At 44.5% G+C, this 17,384-nt stretch overlaps 1 protein-coding gene across 6 annotated transcripts in view; it reads right to left on the bottom strand.

Moving 5' to 3' along the window:
- Positions 1 to 17,384, bottom strand: part of RASSF4 (Ras association domain family member 4) — a 227,586-nt gene that overhangs the window by 83,285 nt on the left and 126,917 nt on the right. For all 6 annotated transcript variants that reach the window (XR_008846489.1, XM_056531234.1, XM_056531233.1 and 3 more), the window contains one exon: positions 8,495 to 8,640. Coding sequence is in view for 5 of the 6 variants with exons in the window: in XM_056531234.1 (XP_056387209.1) it covers positions 8,495 to 8,640 (146 nt within the window). In the remaining variant the exon portion in view is untranslated. The remainder of the gene's footprint in view (positions 1 to 8,494; positions 8,641 to 17,384) is intronic.

Consider the following 17,384-nt stretch of genomic DNA (forward strand, 5'->3'; position numbering starts at 1 on the left):
CCTGGCTGCGATCAGCAGCCGGGATCAGCCGCGCATGACACGGGCATCGCTCCGATGCCCGCGGTTATGCACAGGACGTAAATGTACGTCCTGGTGCGTTAAGTACCACCTCACCAGGACGTACATTTACGTCCTGCGTCCTTAAGGGGTTATCCACCATAAGGTGATTTTAGTACATACCAGGCAGGCAGTAATGGACATGCTTAGGAAGGATCTGTGCTTGTCTTGGGGCTAAATGGCTATGCTGTGAGATTACCATAATACTGTGGCTAGCTTTTTGTGAACTGGTATTTCCTGTTTGAGTTTTCTTTTTTGCCTACAAATCCCATAATTCCATTTTCCTCCCTCCCACACATCAGCCACCCCAGCCATTGAAACATAAATGAGCTGCATCCATTCAAAAGACCTGTGGTTTTCAATCCGGGTGCCTACAGCTGTTGCATTAGTTGCAGATTGATATCTCTCCCACCAAGCGATTGCTCCACTCATTGTAGCAGACAGGCACCCTGTCATCAGCTGACTAGTGAGTCAGGTCTCGGACGCATTGCAACCAGGGAAAAATCAGAGACAACTGTCATTTTGTATGCTGTTAAAAATAAATATTGGGGTGAAAATCACAGAAGAATTGTGAGAAAAGAGTCACACACAGGTACAGACACTATATTATGAACTACACTAACTTTACAGCCCCTGTAGCATAGTCAAATAAAAAAAAATTCCTGGAACACCCCTTTAAAAGGATTTCCTTACAATTGTCAACAAAGAAAAAACAAGCATTTCTTCATTGTGTGTATATAGTCAATGACCTTATAGACGACCTGTTATTTAAAGGGATAAAAAAAACTAAAAGCTAACAAGTCTATAAAATAACATGATAACAGCTGAGCACTACAGTGTCAGCTAACATAATATCTGAACTTCGGATGGAGATATTTTCACTGAAGACAAATGATCATAAAACTTTAAAAGATATTTACCTAGTTGATATCACTCATTGAACTTTTCATGTATTACATATATTTTGTTAGAATTAGGCATTGGGGCTTGATTTTTTATTTGTTATACCCCTTGGGAACTATGAAATATGCATACAGAGAAATCCCAGGCAGAGATTGTGGTGTAATGTGCACACTACAAAATTTCTGCCACTGAAATTTAAATTCTGGTTTATACCTTCGGCAGAATACTGCGCTGAACTGTGTTGTCTTCACTGGGGAAGGCACATGTCTGTTCAGTCATAGCAACAATTTTTTATGTCAGCATTTGCTACACACAGAATGTCCCACCAGAGTGGGTATTCCTAAAATGTAAGGGGTCTTAGGCAAGGTCAGTGTTTCTCAAGTACCCCCAACAGGTCATATTTTCTGAATTTCCTTAGTTTTTCACAGGTGATATAATTATGATCAGTGAATCAGGCATCACCACAGTTATATCTCCTGTAAAAGAAAATCCAGAAAACCTGACCTGTTGGGGCTTCTTGAGTACTGCACTTGAGAAACACTGGTCTAGGTGGATATTCCATAGTGTGCAATGCACCTAAGGCTCCTTGCACATTGCCTGAAGAAATTCTGGGCTGGGATTCCGATGCAGCAGCCTATGATTGTCTTCAATTGGATTCTGCTGCCCAGTGGACACTGCTGTATTTCTGCAGAGGAATTTCTTCTGCAAAATATCAAATTCCGTACTATGATGAAAGTATAAACATTGTCCTTCCTTCTGCGGAATACTGCGCAGAATTGCATTGCTGTCAGGAGTAATGATTTTACACTGGTGTGAGACTAATTGATATAATAGTATGATATATTGTAAATTTTTTGTATGGTGTAATTCATATATGATTGGTATTTTTGAAAATGAAAATAATAAAGAATTAAAAAGGAAAAAAAATAGAATTATTATTGGTAAATATGCAAGATGGAACATAAAGTAATGGTGTACTTGCAATGGTGATTCAGGGGTTCCAGCACATAATACATAGAACATAGTGTAATAGGCCACATGTCAAAAGTAGAGAAACAGTAGAAAATACTACATTAAAGATCTAATTAAAGGCTGCGAGTAGTTTTCATATTTGTAATAGTTACTATAGTTTTGCATTGGTGGTGGGTTTATCATTGCAAATATGCAGGTTTTTTGTCTTTGTCAAAAATTCACTTTTCATGTTGTTATTAGAGATGAGCGAACTTACAGTAAATTCGATTCGTCACAAACTTCTCGGCTCGGCAGTTGATGACTTTTCCTGCATAAATTAGTTCAGCTTTCAGGTGCTCCTGTGGGCTGGAAAAGGTGGATACAGTCCTAGGAGACTCTTTCCTAGCAATGTATCCACCTTTTCCAGCCCACCGGAGCACCGTAAAGGTAAACTAATTTATGCAGGAAAAGTCAGCAACCGCCGAGCTGAGAAGTTCGTGACGGATCGAATTTACTGTAAGTTCGCTCATCTCTAGTTGTCATATAAGACAGTATGTGGGGGGTCTGGCTGCCTAGCTGTATGCACGCCTGAGCTGAAAGCTCCGACTCCCGGAGCAATTATATCGACTTTCCACCGCTTCTAGCCGCACAATCTGCCACTCAACCAGGAGGTGAAACAACCGAGCATGCCTGGGAGGAGAAGGAAACAGAATGGACATGCCGCCCTGGCTAAATTTTACTTCACTAGAACCGCGGGCCCTCCGCAAGATGGCGCCGACAGAGAGGGGAAGGGCGGGAGCAGCTCTGCAAGTGGCCCGCGATCTTCCTCACACCGAGCGACATCTCCTCCGCTCCTGAGGCGCTCCACATCGGACCCTGCTTTATCGCCGCGGGATCCCGTGGGTGAAGACCTACCAGCTGACCGCAGCCCTCGCTCCTCACCTGGTCTCCACAGCTCTTCTCTATCGGTGAGTGACCATCATACTGCTTCAGTCCATGCACCGGGACGCTATGCCCCCTCACCCACGTCTCCACCGTGCAGTCCTTTCAAGCAGCGCCCTGAACTGGACGCTCCACACAGAGACAGTTGTACCAGCTCTCAGCTACAAACCACTGATCTGGCTGGTTCGGAGGGAGAATCCCTACAAGCTCTACAGGTGGCTAATGTCCCACTTACTGACACTACCATGAAGGAGATGTTGCTACTCCAGCGCCAGTCCTTTTTGTCGGACATTCAGTCTCTTATTAACCCTCTCCGCTCTGATATAAGTGGTCTGGGTGGTAGAGTTGACCATTTAGAACGGAAACTGGGGGAATTTGCCAGCTCACATAATGAGCTTATTGATGCCCATAACTCCCTGGAGGATGAAGTTGCAGGCATAAAAGCTAAGATGGCCGACCTAGAAGACAGGGGGAGACGGAACAATGTGAAATTACGCGGAGTCCTGGAAACTGTACCCCCCAGAGACATTCCGCAATATGTCCGCTCTCTCCTTCAGGCCACCCTGCCTGACCTACCTCTGACTGACCTAGAGATTGATAGGGCTCACAGGATCCCCAGGCCCAAACACCTAGCTGACACAGTGCCGAGAGATGTGATTGCTCGTATACATTTCTTCAGGGTTAAGGAAGCCCTCATGTCGTCTTCCAGGAAAAATGGAGGCCTGCCAGCACCGTTTCACAAGATTATGGTATATGCTGACTTATCTGCTTCTACCCTGCAATTGAGACGTGCATTCCATCCTATTACCACCGCACTTCGCAACGCCAGCGTTCCTTATAGATGGGGATTTCCTGTACGTTTATTGGTGCATCACAAAGATGACCTACATGTGATTAAATCGGTTGAAGAGGGCAAGCTTCTGCTGAAAACTTGGAACTTACCTATATCTGCTCCCCAGAGCTCGGCTCCGGCGAAGATTCAAAACGAATGGTCCACTGCTTGAAGCTGGCTAGATGAACAGTAAGACCTTACTTGACCCGGGAGTCCGCACCGGTTTGGATGCCTGCGGCAAAAGGCTGCAGACGAGACTTTAACCCCACACAGATGGATGGTTCTCCATCTCTCGTTTTCCTTTTATGTATCCTTTCTACCGCACTTAGTTTTTTTGTTGTTTGTCTGTTAACTGTTTTATGTCCTGTATTGGAGTATGCTACCCGTCAATGTATTGTATTGCACCAATTGACCTGTGCAGTGCTTGGAGGGGCACCCTCGCTGGGAGGTGTTCCTTCCTTACATAGAAACCACCCGCTTGTATCTCTTGTTCTATTGTTTATATTAATATATAATGGTACTTAAACTTATCAGTATAAATGCTAATGGCCTTAACAGTCCGATGAAAAGATCCTATATGTGGAGACAGGCATTATCATTGAGGGGGAAATCTAGTCTGTATACAAGAAACCCACCTACGAGCCGAAGATGCATTTAGACTATCTCACAGGTTATACCCGCGAGTTTTTCACTCACACTTTCACAGCAAATCGAGAGGGGTGGCAAAAGCTGTCAGGGATACAGTGGCCTTCTCGGTCAAACATGAGATCTCAGATCCTATGGGGCGCTTTGTGATTTTGATCTGCACTATGAATAATGTATTGTACACTCTAGTCGCACTATATGCCCGAACACCTTTCAGTTACGCTTTTTAAAAGCTCTTTTACGCTCCGTTCATAAAGTCAGTGAGGAAAAGTTGATTATGTGTGGGGACTTTAATATCTCGGTGGATCCCCAGGTAGACACCACATCCACGAGGACTCTGCATATCACACCACTGGCGGATCTTCTCTGGAGGGAGGACCTGTATGATATTTGGCGTTCTCACCATACGCAAGAACGTGATTATACGTTCCACTTTGGGGTGCATAATGTATACTTTAGAATAAATCTGATTTTGGTGGATAGAAATGTTCTCCCTATATCTCTGGAATCCTCCATCGAAACTATCCAGTGGTCTGATCATGCCGCTATCACGTTAACTCTAGATGAACACCTCAACCCCCCTCCCACATACGTATGGCGTAGCAATCCCTTCCTCCTCTCTAATCCCACTTCCAGATCGCAAATTGAGAGGGACTTGCTGGAATACTTTACATTGAATTCCCTGCCCCAAATTCCAGCAAGCTCTATTTGGAATGCACACAAAGCCTGTGTTAGGGGTTCGTTTATTAAACAGGGGGCTTTGCTCAAGCGCCAGAGAACCGCTAAGTTGGATGCAACCCTAAGGGAGTTACGTCAGGTGGAGAGAGTAAACATGGATAACCCCTCCAAACTAACAGCGGATAGGCTGACAGCCCTCAGACAGGAACTTAGAACTCTCCTCTTGGTCTCTTATGAAAAGGCGTACTGCAAAACCAGAGCTACTTATTATTCCCTTAGCAACAAGTCAGGTAAACTACTAGCTGCCCGCCTTAAAACTCAACATACCAAATCTCGAATCCCCCACCTCATTCACCCACACACTAAAAGTAAGGTCTACACTCCCTACGCGATCGCCCAAGGTTTTAAAGACTATTATGCAGACCTCTATAACCTACGTGACTCTTTCCCATCCCCTCCCAATATTGTTGACATGATAGACAACTTCCTGTCCTCCATAAACCTCCCTTCCCTGACCCCTCAACAGGTTTCTGCTTTAAACACTCCTATTTCACCACAAGAAGTAGCCCAAACTATCAAACAGCTCCCCAAGGACAAGGCCCCAGGCCCGGACGGCTTTGCCAACCACTATTATAAATGTTTCTCCAATATTCTAACCCCTCATCTGTGCAATTTCTTTCAACACGTCCTCGACTTTGGCACCTTCCCGAAAGAAAATATGCAAGCCCTGATAGTGACCATACCTAAACCTGGAAAATCTCCCGACTGCCCCAAAAATTTTCGCCCTATCTCCCTTTTAAACACAGATGCCAAAATTTTTGCTAAAATCATTGCTAACCGCATAGCCCCCATATTGCCATCCCTGGTAGCTGCAGATCAGACAGGCTTCGTTCCCCACAGACAGGCTTATTATAACACCAGAAGAGTACTGGGCGTGGTGCATCACGCAGCCACTCGTGGTCTCCCAATGTTGGCTTTGGCCCTGGGCGGTGAGAAGGCGTTCAACCGCCTTAGGTGGTCGTTCACCTTCTCGGTACTTGCTAGATTGGGGTTTAGCGGCCCCATTCTTACTGCCATATCGGCTCTGTATCAAAACCCCACAGCCAAGGTGTATGTGAATGGCGCCCTTTCATCTGAATTTATCCTCACGAATGGTACCCGTCAAGGGTGCCCCCTATCCCCCCTTATATTTATTCTGGCCATGGAGCCTCTGGCTCAAGCGATTAGAGAGGATGTTCAGATAACTGGGGTGGAGATTGGAGGTAGACAGCACACCATATCCCTGTACGTAGATGATGTGCTCCTCACCAACCCAGAAAGCTCCTTACTGGCAGTTACATCCCTCATAGAAAAATATGGGGTCCTCTCTTATTACCACCTTAACTCAGCCAAAACTCAAGCTCTGCCCATAAACTTACCTACCCCTTTGCTGCATAAATTACGTGCTAAATACACTTTCGACTGGCAACCGTTGGGAATAAAATATTTAGGTATTACTTTAGCCCAATCCGCCTCGGATCTCTATAAGCTAAACTACCTCCCCCTCCTCTCTACCACACAAGCAGAACTGACCAGGATTACTACAAAGGATGTGTCCTGGACGGGCCACATGGCGACCTTTAAGATGCTGTTATTGCCCAAGTTTTTATACCTGTTCAAATCGTTACCAATTTCTATACCAAATGCATTTTTCAACCAAGCCCATTCCATACTCACAAACTTCATATGGGCACAGGGGAGGCCACATATAGCCCGCTCCATTCTTACAAGAGGCAAACGAGCTGGAGGCCTAGGTCTTCCTGATTTGAAATGTTATTATCTCTCCACTATGGTGTCTGTCCTATCTGGCTGGTTCCTGCTTGATGACACTGTCCCTTGGATTCAATTGGAACGCCATATGACACAGCCTTTCTCCCTACCCGACCTACTCATCACCCCGTTTTGGCGGGTTCCAACACCTACCAACATGGGTCCAGTAGTCACGGCCTCCCTAAAAGCCTGGATTGCATACCACACAATAGCTGACTCCAACATTTCTCACCTGAAACAAACATTGCCCTTTAACTTCATACAAGCCTTGCTCGCAGCTACTGACTTACGACCTTGGGCCGCTAAAGGCATCTCCTCGGTCAATGATCTCATGATGGAGGGTAAACTTATGACATTTTCTCAATTAAGAGACATCTACATTCTCCCCAGCTCCGACTTCTTTAAATACCTGCAACTTAAGACACCTAATAGACTCTCTCACACAATCTCCCCTCTGTAGGGACCCGATCACATATATACACATCTCCAGAGGTAAGAAGGGTCTGAAAACCTTATACAACATCTTATTACATACTGCTCTTTTCCACAAGTTCCACACGTTGAGGAGCTGGGAGCTAGATTTAAATATTAATTTCTCAGACGACGAATGGACATCTGCATTCAAGATGTCTTCGAAATATTTGAAGTGCACTACACATATTGAGGCGATCACTAAAACAACACTCCGCTGGTACTACATGCCAGAGAAACTGGCTCGTATCTATCCTAGCTCCTCGGGGGAATGTTGGAGGAAATGTGGGGGTAGAGGCTCCTTACTACACATTCTCTGGTCATGCCCCCTTCTATCGGATTACTGGGCGGCATGTAAAGCATTATTCCATGAGGTTATACCGGACTATGATAACTGGTCCCCGCAGCAGGTCTTACTCCTAATAGGGATTGACCAATTCCAACATAAGTTTAGAGGCCTTTTATGTATTCTGTGTGCCACAGTTAAGTTGGTGCTAACGAGACAGTGGAAATCCACTATAGTTCTGTCCATTCAAGATGTCATAGCAGCTGTGAACCTAACTTGCTCGTATGAAAAGATTATTTCCCTTGGTAATTCCTCATATCACAAATTTTTGGATGTCTGGGCACAGTGGCTATCCACCCCATATGTTAGCATCCCGTAATCTAGCTTCGCGCTCCATCCCTCATTGGATCGACCTTCCCTCTGATTACTCTTTTTCCTTTCTCCTCCCTCCCCCTTTCCCTCCTCTCCCTACTCCATTACCTATCTGCCTGGTGTCTCCTGCACCTCCTCTGTTCTCCTTCCTCTAACAAACTAGTATAACAGGTGTCCACAGTAGAGGGCCTGGGGATGACACAGCCGGATTGATGGTGCCATTGGTTTTCTTTCTTTTTTATGTGACATGTCACTATTGAGTTACATTTTCCTTCCCGCAGGTTATGGACTTTGCAAGATTTCATTCGAGAGACTATTTAGACGGATTGCATATGTTTATTCTTTACTCAGGCTGTTTCCTGATTGTTTACTCCCTGTTTACCGGGATGCCCGGTTTTGTATACTGTGAAAACTTAATAAAAATGTATTCTTGAAAAAAAAAAAAAAGACAGTATGTGGCTCTTTATTTCACAGATTTTCTATATCTTTATGTCCCAAGGCCTTGTTATTTAAAAGGGGTTCAGTTTAAAAACTAGTATCCATTATACCTGTCTTTTCCTTGTGAGTCCCTGCACCATGAGTCACAGGAGCTGAAGAATATCCGTTCATTGCTGTCGTACATTTGAAGTCTGATAGGACGCCGCAAACCCCAGGATATGTTTAAAAGTCCTTCTACAACAAGGCCTCCAACATCCTGCCAGAAATAAGCACAATACTCCATTATATTTTGTGAGCAGTCAACAGGGCAAACACAATTATATAAAATCAACAATACACATAATGATCCAAATGTTATTCAGAAATGTTAGATTGCTATTTCTAGAATTGATTTAAAAAAACAAACAAACAAACAACATATTGGTCAATATTATAGAAATGTTACAGAAGAATCAGGCAGAGTGGGGATCTGCTCTTTGTCTTTAACAGACCAAGTATATCTATCTAAATGATAAGCATATTATCAAAACAGCAAATATAGGGTAAAGAGGCAGCTATATCTGCAGCAATTGGCTGGACTTTGGGTAGGCTTTGATTGGGAAAGTGGTTGTCTTGGTGTCTTTAAACACGTTTGAACGTATGTAGAAATGTTACATATTTCAGGAAAAATAGGTACCCCCCCCCCCCCCAAATACATAAAAGTGAACAATAACAGAGGCCAAGAAAACCCAAAGAACAATGGCAGATTTATCATAAACGTCTAAAAAACACATTTACTTTGTTGCCCATAGCAATTAATCACAGTGCAGAATACAAAATGAAAGCTCTGTTGTGATTGGTTGCTATGGACACAGACAATTATCTTTCTTTAGACCTAACAGTCTCAGGATTGAAAACTGGGGATAACAAGCTGATTAGTGGGATATATATATATATGGCTTAGGTGGCTTAGATGTTCCAGATCCTGCCATGCTTACTGAACTGTTCACACAGAGGCATATTCACAGTGTAGGGTCCGTCCCAGGAGGCTACCTTATCGCGGTGGGACGGTCCAAGCTATTTGACCGCCGGCGGAGACAAATTTGCGAGCTAAGTGCCTCATTATTTCATAGTTTCACATTTGCATCTATTACACCATAGCTGTATAGCTCTCCATGTTTTAACTGCATATTCATGTTGCACCTATATCCTTGTGCTGGCAGTGTGCTGCTGCATTCTTCTGTTGCTGTATATCTAGCCTAGTAGCGTGCACCTGTAGGCCAGGTCCATATAATAGTTTGGTATCAACTAAAGTGCTGGCTGACTTATTCTTTGTCTGTATTGCACATACGGGGGAGTGGCTACCTCCATGTTGGCCGTGCACCCCACCCACTATCAGGTGTGTATATAAGGTGGCTTAGATGTTCCAGATCCTGCCATGCTTACTGAACTGTTCACACAGAGGCATATTCACAGTGTAGGGTCCGTCCCAGGAGGCTACCTTATCGCGGTGGGACGGTCCAAGCTATTTGACCGCCGGCGGAGACAAATTTGCGAGCTAAGTGCCTCATTATTTCATAGTTTCACATTTGCATCTATTACACCATAGCTGTATAGCTCTCCATGTTTTAACTGCATATTCATGTTGCACCTATATCCTTGTGCTGGCAGTGTGCTGCTGCATTCTTCTGTTGCTGTATATCTAGCCTAGTAGCGTGCACCTGTAGGCCAGGTCCATATAATAGTTTGGTATCAACTAAATTGCTGGCTGACTTATTCTTTGTCTGTATTGCACATACGGGGGAGTGGCTACCTCCATGTTGGCCGTGCACCCCACCCACCTCTATCAGGTGTGTATATAAGGTGGCTTAGATGTTCCAGATCCTGCCATGCTTACTGAACTGTTCACACAGAGGCATATTCACAGTGTAGGGTCCATCCCAGGAGGCTACCTTATCGCGGTGGGACGGTCCAAGCTATTTGACCGCCGGCGGAGACAAATTTGCGAGCTAAGTGCCTCATTATTTCATAGTTTCACATTTGCATCTATTACACCATAGCTGTATAGCTCTCCATGTTTTAACTGCATATTCATGTTGCACCTATATCCTTGTGCTGGCAGTGTGCTGCTGCATTCTTCTGTTGCTATATATATATATATATATATATATATATATATATATATAATATATATATATATATATATATACACACACCGTATTTAACGGCGTATAACACACATTTTTTAGGCTAAGATATTTAGCCTAAAGTCTATCTGCGTGTTATATGCCGATAAGCCGCTGCAGTTCAATGCGGGCGCTTTAAATTAATGTACTGCAGCGGCTTTTACATGTGCAGAGACCTGCCGTCGCTGCCGGCTTCTCTGCCCCTGCCTGTCCTGGGGTCCAGAGACTGCCGGCCCCGCTGCCCCGTTGCCTCCCCCATCCCCGATTGTATAATTACCTGTTGCCGGGTCCGCGCTGCTTCTGGCCTCCGGTGTGGCGTCTCCTGAGTTGTTGCTATGCACTGCACGGCGCGGCGGAATGACGAGTGACATCACGTTGAAGACGTCACTCATCATTGCGTCTCGCAGCGCATAGCAACGACGCAGGGGACGCCACACCGGAGGCCAGAAGCAGCGCGGACCCGACCCCGGCAACAGGTAATTATAAAACCGGGGATGGGGGGGGCAGCGGCGCCAGCAATGGGTGCCGCTGCCCCTTTTCTCTCCCTGGCTATCGGCACCGCTGCCCCATTGCCGATAGCCAGGGGGAGAGAATTCTTTTTCTTTTTTTTTTTTTTAAGAGACGTAGGGGGAGATTTATCAAAACCTGTCCAGAGTTGCCCATAGCAGCCAATCAGATTGCTTCATTCATTTTTGAAAAGGCCTCTGAGAGGTGAAAGAAGCGATCTGATTGGTTGCTATGTGCCTGCTTTGTTTTGATAACCCAAAGTCCTTAATAAAGACCCACAAAGGTGGCCACACATGCTCTGTTGGGTACGCCCTTCGACCTGGTACTTAAATGGGCACTGTCAGATACAAAAACTTTTGATAGGTTTTGCAATTGCTTTAATTAGAACATTTTCAGTATTTCATACTGAAAAAGCCAGTCAAACAACTGGAAAGATCCTCCCACTGTCAGCTTGTGTCCCGCTACTGTCAGTGAGGACAAGCTGGGAGTTGTAGTTTTGCTAATGCTAGGGGAGATGTGAGCAGACAGCATACTGAGGGAGGGGGTAAAGACCTGCACAGTGAGGCCACGTCCCCTCCCTTTGAGGGGAATTCTGACTAGTGAGCTAAATTTAAAGTGTAATAAAAAATAAAAAATAAAAGGTGCTAGACACATAAAAAAATAGATGTACATGGTTAGGATTAGGTATTGAGAGATATATTTAAAAATATATATATATTTGTTGGATCTGACAGGTACGCTTTAAGGATGCAGGGCCTACTTGTACATCCTGGTCCCATTACCGGGGTTCAAAGCGTGCTCATGAGCTGAGCACGCTTCAAACCCATAAGGTTCTGACTGCTAACGGCAGCCAGGACCCAGGGTTAATGTCGTGAATCGCTGATCGGGCTGAAATTAAAGTAGATTCATCCTGGCAGCTCAGTGGAGCCGATCGGTCCTCTGATGCTCTAGCCAGACTCTGTAGGCTGGAGCAGCAGAGCACTGATAACACTGATCAATGCTGAGCAAAAGCACACCATTGAGCAGTGTATCAAATCAAAAGATTGCATGGTATAGCCCCCTATGGGGACAAAAAAATAAATAAAAGTAAAGTGTTAATAAACGTGAATGAACCCCTTCCTAATAAAAGTTCGAATCCCCCCTCTTTCCCATTTTTAAATAAAATAATGTAATAAAAAATAAAAATAATCATATGTGGTAAATGTCCGAACAATTAAAATATAAGGTTAGCTAAGCTGCACGGTCGATGGAGTACACTGAAAATAATTACCAGAATTGTACATTTTTGGTCACTTTATTTACCATAAAAACACACAGTAAAAAGTGATGGAAAAGTCCCATTAAAACAAAAATGGTACCGCTACAAATACAGACCGCATCGCAAAAAATGAGCCCTCATATAGCCCCATATGCGGAAAAATTTAAAAGTTATAGGGGTCAGAAAACGACAATTTTACACATACTAATTTTGGTGCATGTAGTTATAATTTTTTTTTTGTAGCAAAATAAAATAAACGCTGCATAATTTGGGTATCCTTGTAAACGTATGTACCTACAGAATAAAGATAAGGTGTAATTTTTACCGAGAAGTGCATTGCATAGAAATGGAAACTTTAATTTTATCCCACAAATAAGTTTTATGGGTCTGTAGGTGCAAAATTTTAAGCGTTATGATTTTTAGACAGTGTGAGAAGGTGAAAGGCATCGTGGTGGATGGACGATATGTGTCACCAAGGCTCCTGGCCTTGGTCAAGTAAGAGACGGTATTTATTCAGTGTCTGTGCTGGGTCCGGGCTCAGCGGGTATGACAGTGGGAATGTAAGCCGGCTGAGCCTGCCACGCCTCAATGTTATGACCTATTACAACGCCTGCAGAAATGCCTACAGCCAGAGGTATTGAATCCCACTGCCATGCTGGACTGTCTCCTGGCCGATATGTTCTGGAGGGCTCTGCCTTATTCCCTCCAAAACTGGATTGGCCAGGCATCCCTTAGCAATGCACTGGGGATGGTTGACCTGGTAAAAAGGTATGAGGCCACCGTAAAACTGCGGGAGGGGGCGCGTAAACCCAGGAGGTCCCCACCCTTGCCAGGCAGCTATGTTGGGGGTGTCAGGAGCCAGCACATGTAAGGGCTAATTGTCCCCAGAGGGAAGAACCGATGGACACCAATTATGCACTCCATGTCCCTGTATGCTCAGAGATTGTGTGCCACCAGTGTCCCCAGGGCAGGGGACTCGGGTCACCTCTACCATGTGAAAGTGGGAGGTAGTGTCGTGGAGGCGTTAATAGACTCGGGAAGTATGGTAACACTAGTGAGGTCCGACCTGGTGCTGCCCACGGAGTACACAGGACGACAGGCTGGAGTGTATACACGGTGACTTAAAAGACAATACAACCGCCTTGGTGACTTTGTCAACAGCAAATGGCTGCTGGACTCATGAGGTGGCCGTTGCCATGAAGTTGCCGTATGAATTAATAATTGGGAGAGACTTTCCAGGGTTCGTGTCTCTGTTCCCCAGACCTGCGAGGCAGGAGTGTCTCCAATAGACTGGCCCTACTCAGGGGTGACCCCGGAACCCTGGGAACCCGAGTCAGAAGCAACGGCAGTTGGGGTGACTACCACTACGGTGGAAGAGGAGGTGTAGTATCCACTGAAGGGTAATGGTAGGAGATGTGGAGGATCTGCTGTCAGGGCCAGAGTTAGCAGACATCAATGTTACAGGAGAAAATTTTGGTACAGCACCAGGACCCAACTATCTCGGGCCTGGGAAAATGTATTAATTGTAGAAGGTGCACCACAACAACAGGGAGCCGAGACTGTATACATGCGTTTTGTGGTCCACCAAGTGGTGCATAAAACATATCGGAGGCTGGTGTTAGAGTCAGCCCATCAGCATGTTCTAGGGGCACCTGGGCCAGCAGAAGGTGCAGGACCGAAATTTGCAGCGCTTTTACTGGCCCAGTGTGTATAAAGTGGTTGAAAGGTATTGTGAATCTTGCCCAACCTGCCAATCACTAGCCCCCAGCCATATTACCGTAGTCCCCTGGTCCCTCTCGAGGTCCCATTTGAACGGGTCGCTATGGATCTGGTAGGCCCATTGCCAAAATCCGCTAGGAGCACCAACAGATCCTGGTAGTCCAGAGGCGCTACCTCTGCGACATACCTCGGCCAAACTTATAGCTAAGGAGGTAATGGAGTTGTTTTCCCGAGTGGGCTTACCTAAAGAGGTATTGACTCACCAGGGCACCCCGTTTATGTCAAAGGTAATGAAAGAGCTCAGTAAGTTACTGCAGGTAAAACAGCTACAGACCTCCGTGTACCACCCGCAGACGGCCGGCCTGGTAGAAAGGTTTAACCAAACATTAAAAAAGATGTTAAAGTGGGTGGTGGCTAGAGGTGGAAAAAATTGGGAACTTTTGCTGCCCTCTCTCATGTTGACAGTGCGAGAAGTTCCTCCAGGCTTCTACTGGGTCGGTATTTCTCTAATGTTCTGTTTTGCTCAGAATTGTGTATGTATATATGTCATTAGCTTTAATGTTCACTCGTATTTATCTAAAGCGTCAAGTTAGGAGCCAGATGATGCGCTGATCGGCACAAAACATATGTTGCTCTTTCTGCTGGAAGCACCCGCTATGTGTACCCCCATCTTGGACTCACAATAAAGCACAGATGAAATGAAGTGGTGAGTGCAGCTATTTTCTCTTCTAAAATTGGTTTGAGGGATATAAGTTACTTTACTTAACCCCTTAAGGACCAGGCCCATTTTGGCCTTAAAGGACATCTGCAGCAAAAGACAAATTATCCTCTATTCACCGGATAGGCAATAAGTGTCTGATCGCGGGGGGTCCGACAGCTGGGGCCACCTGCGATCTCCCAAACGGGGCCCCACAATGACGCCCTATGTGAGCGGCTAATGCACGTAGCGTTGACCTCTCTGAGGTCAACGGTACAAACCCTCCCCATACAGTTCTATGGGAGAGGTGGGGAGGCAGCGTTCACGCCTACTGCATGGGAGAGGCGTGGCCCGTGCAGGACATCACGGGGGCAGAGGGGGGCGTATGGGGAGGGGGGGTAATTGGTCAAGTCCCAGTGGTCAGACCCCCTGCGATCAGACACTTATCCTGTATCCTGTGCTGCAGATGTCCTTTAAGAACCAGGCCAATTTTATTTTTGCATTTTCGTTTTTTCCTCCTCGCCTTCTAAAAATCATAAATCTTTTATATTTCCGTCCACAGACCCATTATGCTTGTTCTTTGCATCACCAATTTTACTTTGTAATGCCATCACTTATTTTACCATAAAATGTATAGTGCAACCAAAAAATTATTATTTAATGTGGGAAAATTTAAAAGAAAACCACAATTTTGCACATTTAGGAAGGTTTTGTTTTCACGCTGTACACTTTACGGTAAAAATGACATGTTTTCTTTATTCTGTGGGTCAATACGATTAAAATAATACCCATATTATATGCCTTTTTATAATTGCACTGCTTAAAAAAAAAAATAATAATAATATTTTAACAAAATTAGTATGTTTGAAATTGCCCTATTTTGACCACCTATAACTTCCTCATTTTTCTGTATTCAGGGCGGTATGAGGGCTCATTTGTTGCGGTGTGATCTGTAGTTTTTATCGGTACCACAGTTGCTTATATTTAACTTTTTATAATTTTTTTTAGTAATTTATTTCTGAATAAAATGTGTCAAAAAAAAGCAGCAATTTTGGACTTAAATTTATTTTTTTTTTTTTACGTTTACGCCGTTCACTGTACGGGATAATTAACAATATATTTTGATGTTCAGACTTATGTACGCGGCGATACCAAATATGTTTATACATTTTTTTACGCTTCTTTGGGGGTAAAATGGAGAGCAGAAGACCCCTGGAGACAGCCGGAGACAGGCAGCGGCAGCGCTGCGTGCGATCCGATCATCCATTTAAAGTACCGCACTGCCGCAGATGCCGTGATCTGTATTGATCACTGCATCTGAGGGGTTAATGGCGGACATCTGCGCGATCGCAGATGTCCGCTATTACCGGCGGGTCCCTGGCTGCTGATAACAGGAGAGACCTGCCGGGCATGACGTGAGCACCGGTTCGGTGCTCGCGGTCATGGCAGAGCGTAAATGTACATCATGGTGCATTGAGTACCACAGTACCATGATGTACATTTATGTCCATTGTCGTTAAGGGTTAAAGGAGTTGTCAGGTAAGCTATAGATCGCGGGGGGTCCAAGCACTGTCAGCTTCCAGCAAACTGCCAGGGCCCTGTGCAGGAGATTGCGGGGGTCCCAGCACTCTCCCCGCGCTCTCTAACTTATCCTATATCCTTGGATAGCTGATAAGTTCTTTTTCACTAGACTACTCTGTTAAAAAACAGCACATTCGTCCTCCTTTACATAAATGTACCGTATGTGTTACACATCTGATTTTCCTAACTTTGCTTTGTGAAACAACCGCTTAATGGGGTTATCCAGGAAAAACTTTTTTACATATATATCAACTGGCTCCAGAAAGTTACACAGATTTTTAAATTATTTCTATTAAAAAATCTTAATCCTTTCAGTACTTATGAGCTGTTGAAGTTGAGTTGTTCTTTTCTGTCTAAGTGCTCTCTGACGACACCTGTCTCGGGAACCACCCAGTTTAGAAGCAAATCCCCATAGTAAACTTCTTCTACTCTGTGCAGTTCCAGAGACAAGCAGAGATGTCAGCAGGAACACTGTTGCCAGACAGAAAACAACAACTCAACTTCAGCAGCTCATAATTATTGAAAGGATTAAGATTTTTTAATAGAAGTAATTTACAAATCTGTTTAACTTTCTGGAGCCAGTTCATAGGTAAAAAAAAAAGTTTTTTTCCCTGGAATACATATTTGACCCTGCAGATGCGCCGACGGCAGAGAGCTATGCGGTCACAGCAGGGAGCTCGCTTTGCAGTCGATCTGTGAGCAGTGCATCTGCAGCATCAAATACTCTGCAGATGCGCTGTGTGTGACTCTACCCTTAATTGCATGACATTGCAGTTGCATGACATCTTCATGAAAAGTGTCGGTTTAATATATGTAACCCTAGAGGTAGTTGTACTTGCCAAAATATGTAGGATCAAGTCATATAAAATAAACAGTGCGACTTTAAATCTCTTTTATTTTAACATGATGCATAAAACATGATAAGAACATAAAAAGTGAAAAGGTCCAAACACTTTCTGAATGCACTGTATGTGAAAGTGTTTTTACTCACAATTTAATGCTTAATGCACAATATGACTATATTCAGAACAATATGTACCCAACCCAGGAATAGTAAAGGAACAACTGGAAAA

Source organism: Hyla sarda, chromosome 7, assembly GCF_029499605.1.
Source record: "Hyla sarda isolate aHylSar1 chromosome 7, aHylSar1.hap1, whole genome shotgun sequence".
In the NCBI taxonomy this organism is placed as follows: domain Eukaryota; kingdom Metazoa; phylum Chordata; class Amphibia; order Anura; family Hylidae; genus Hyla; species Hyla sarda.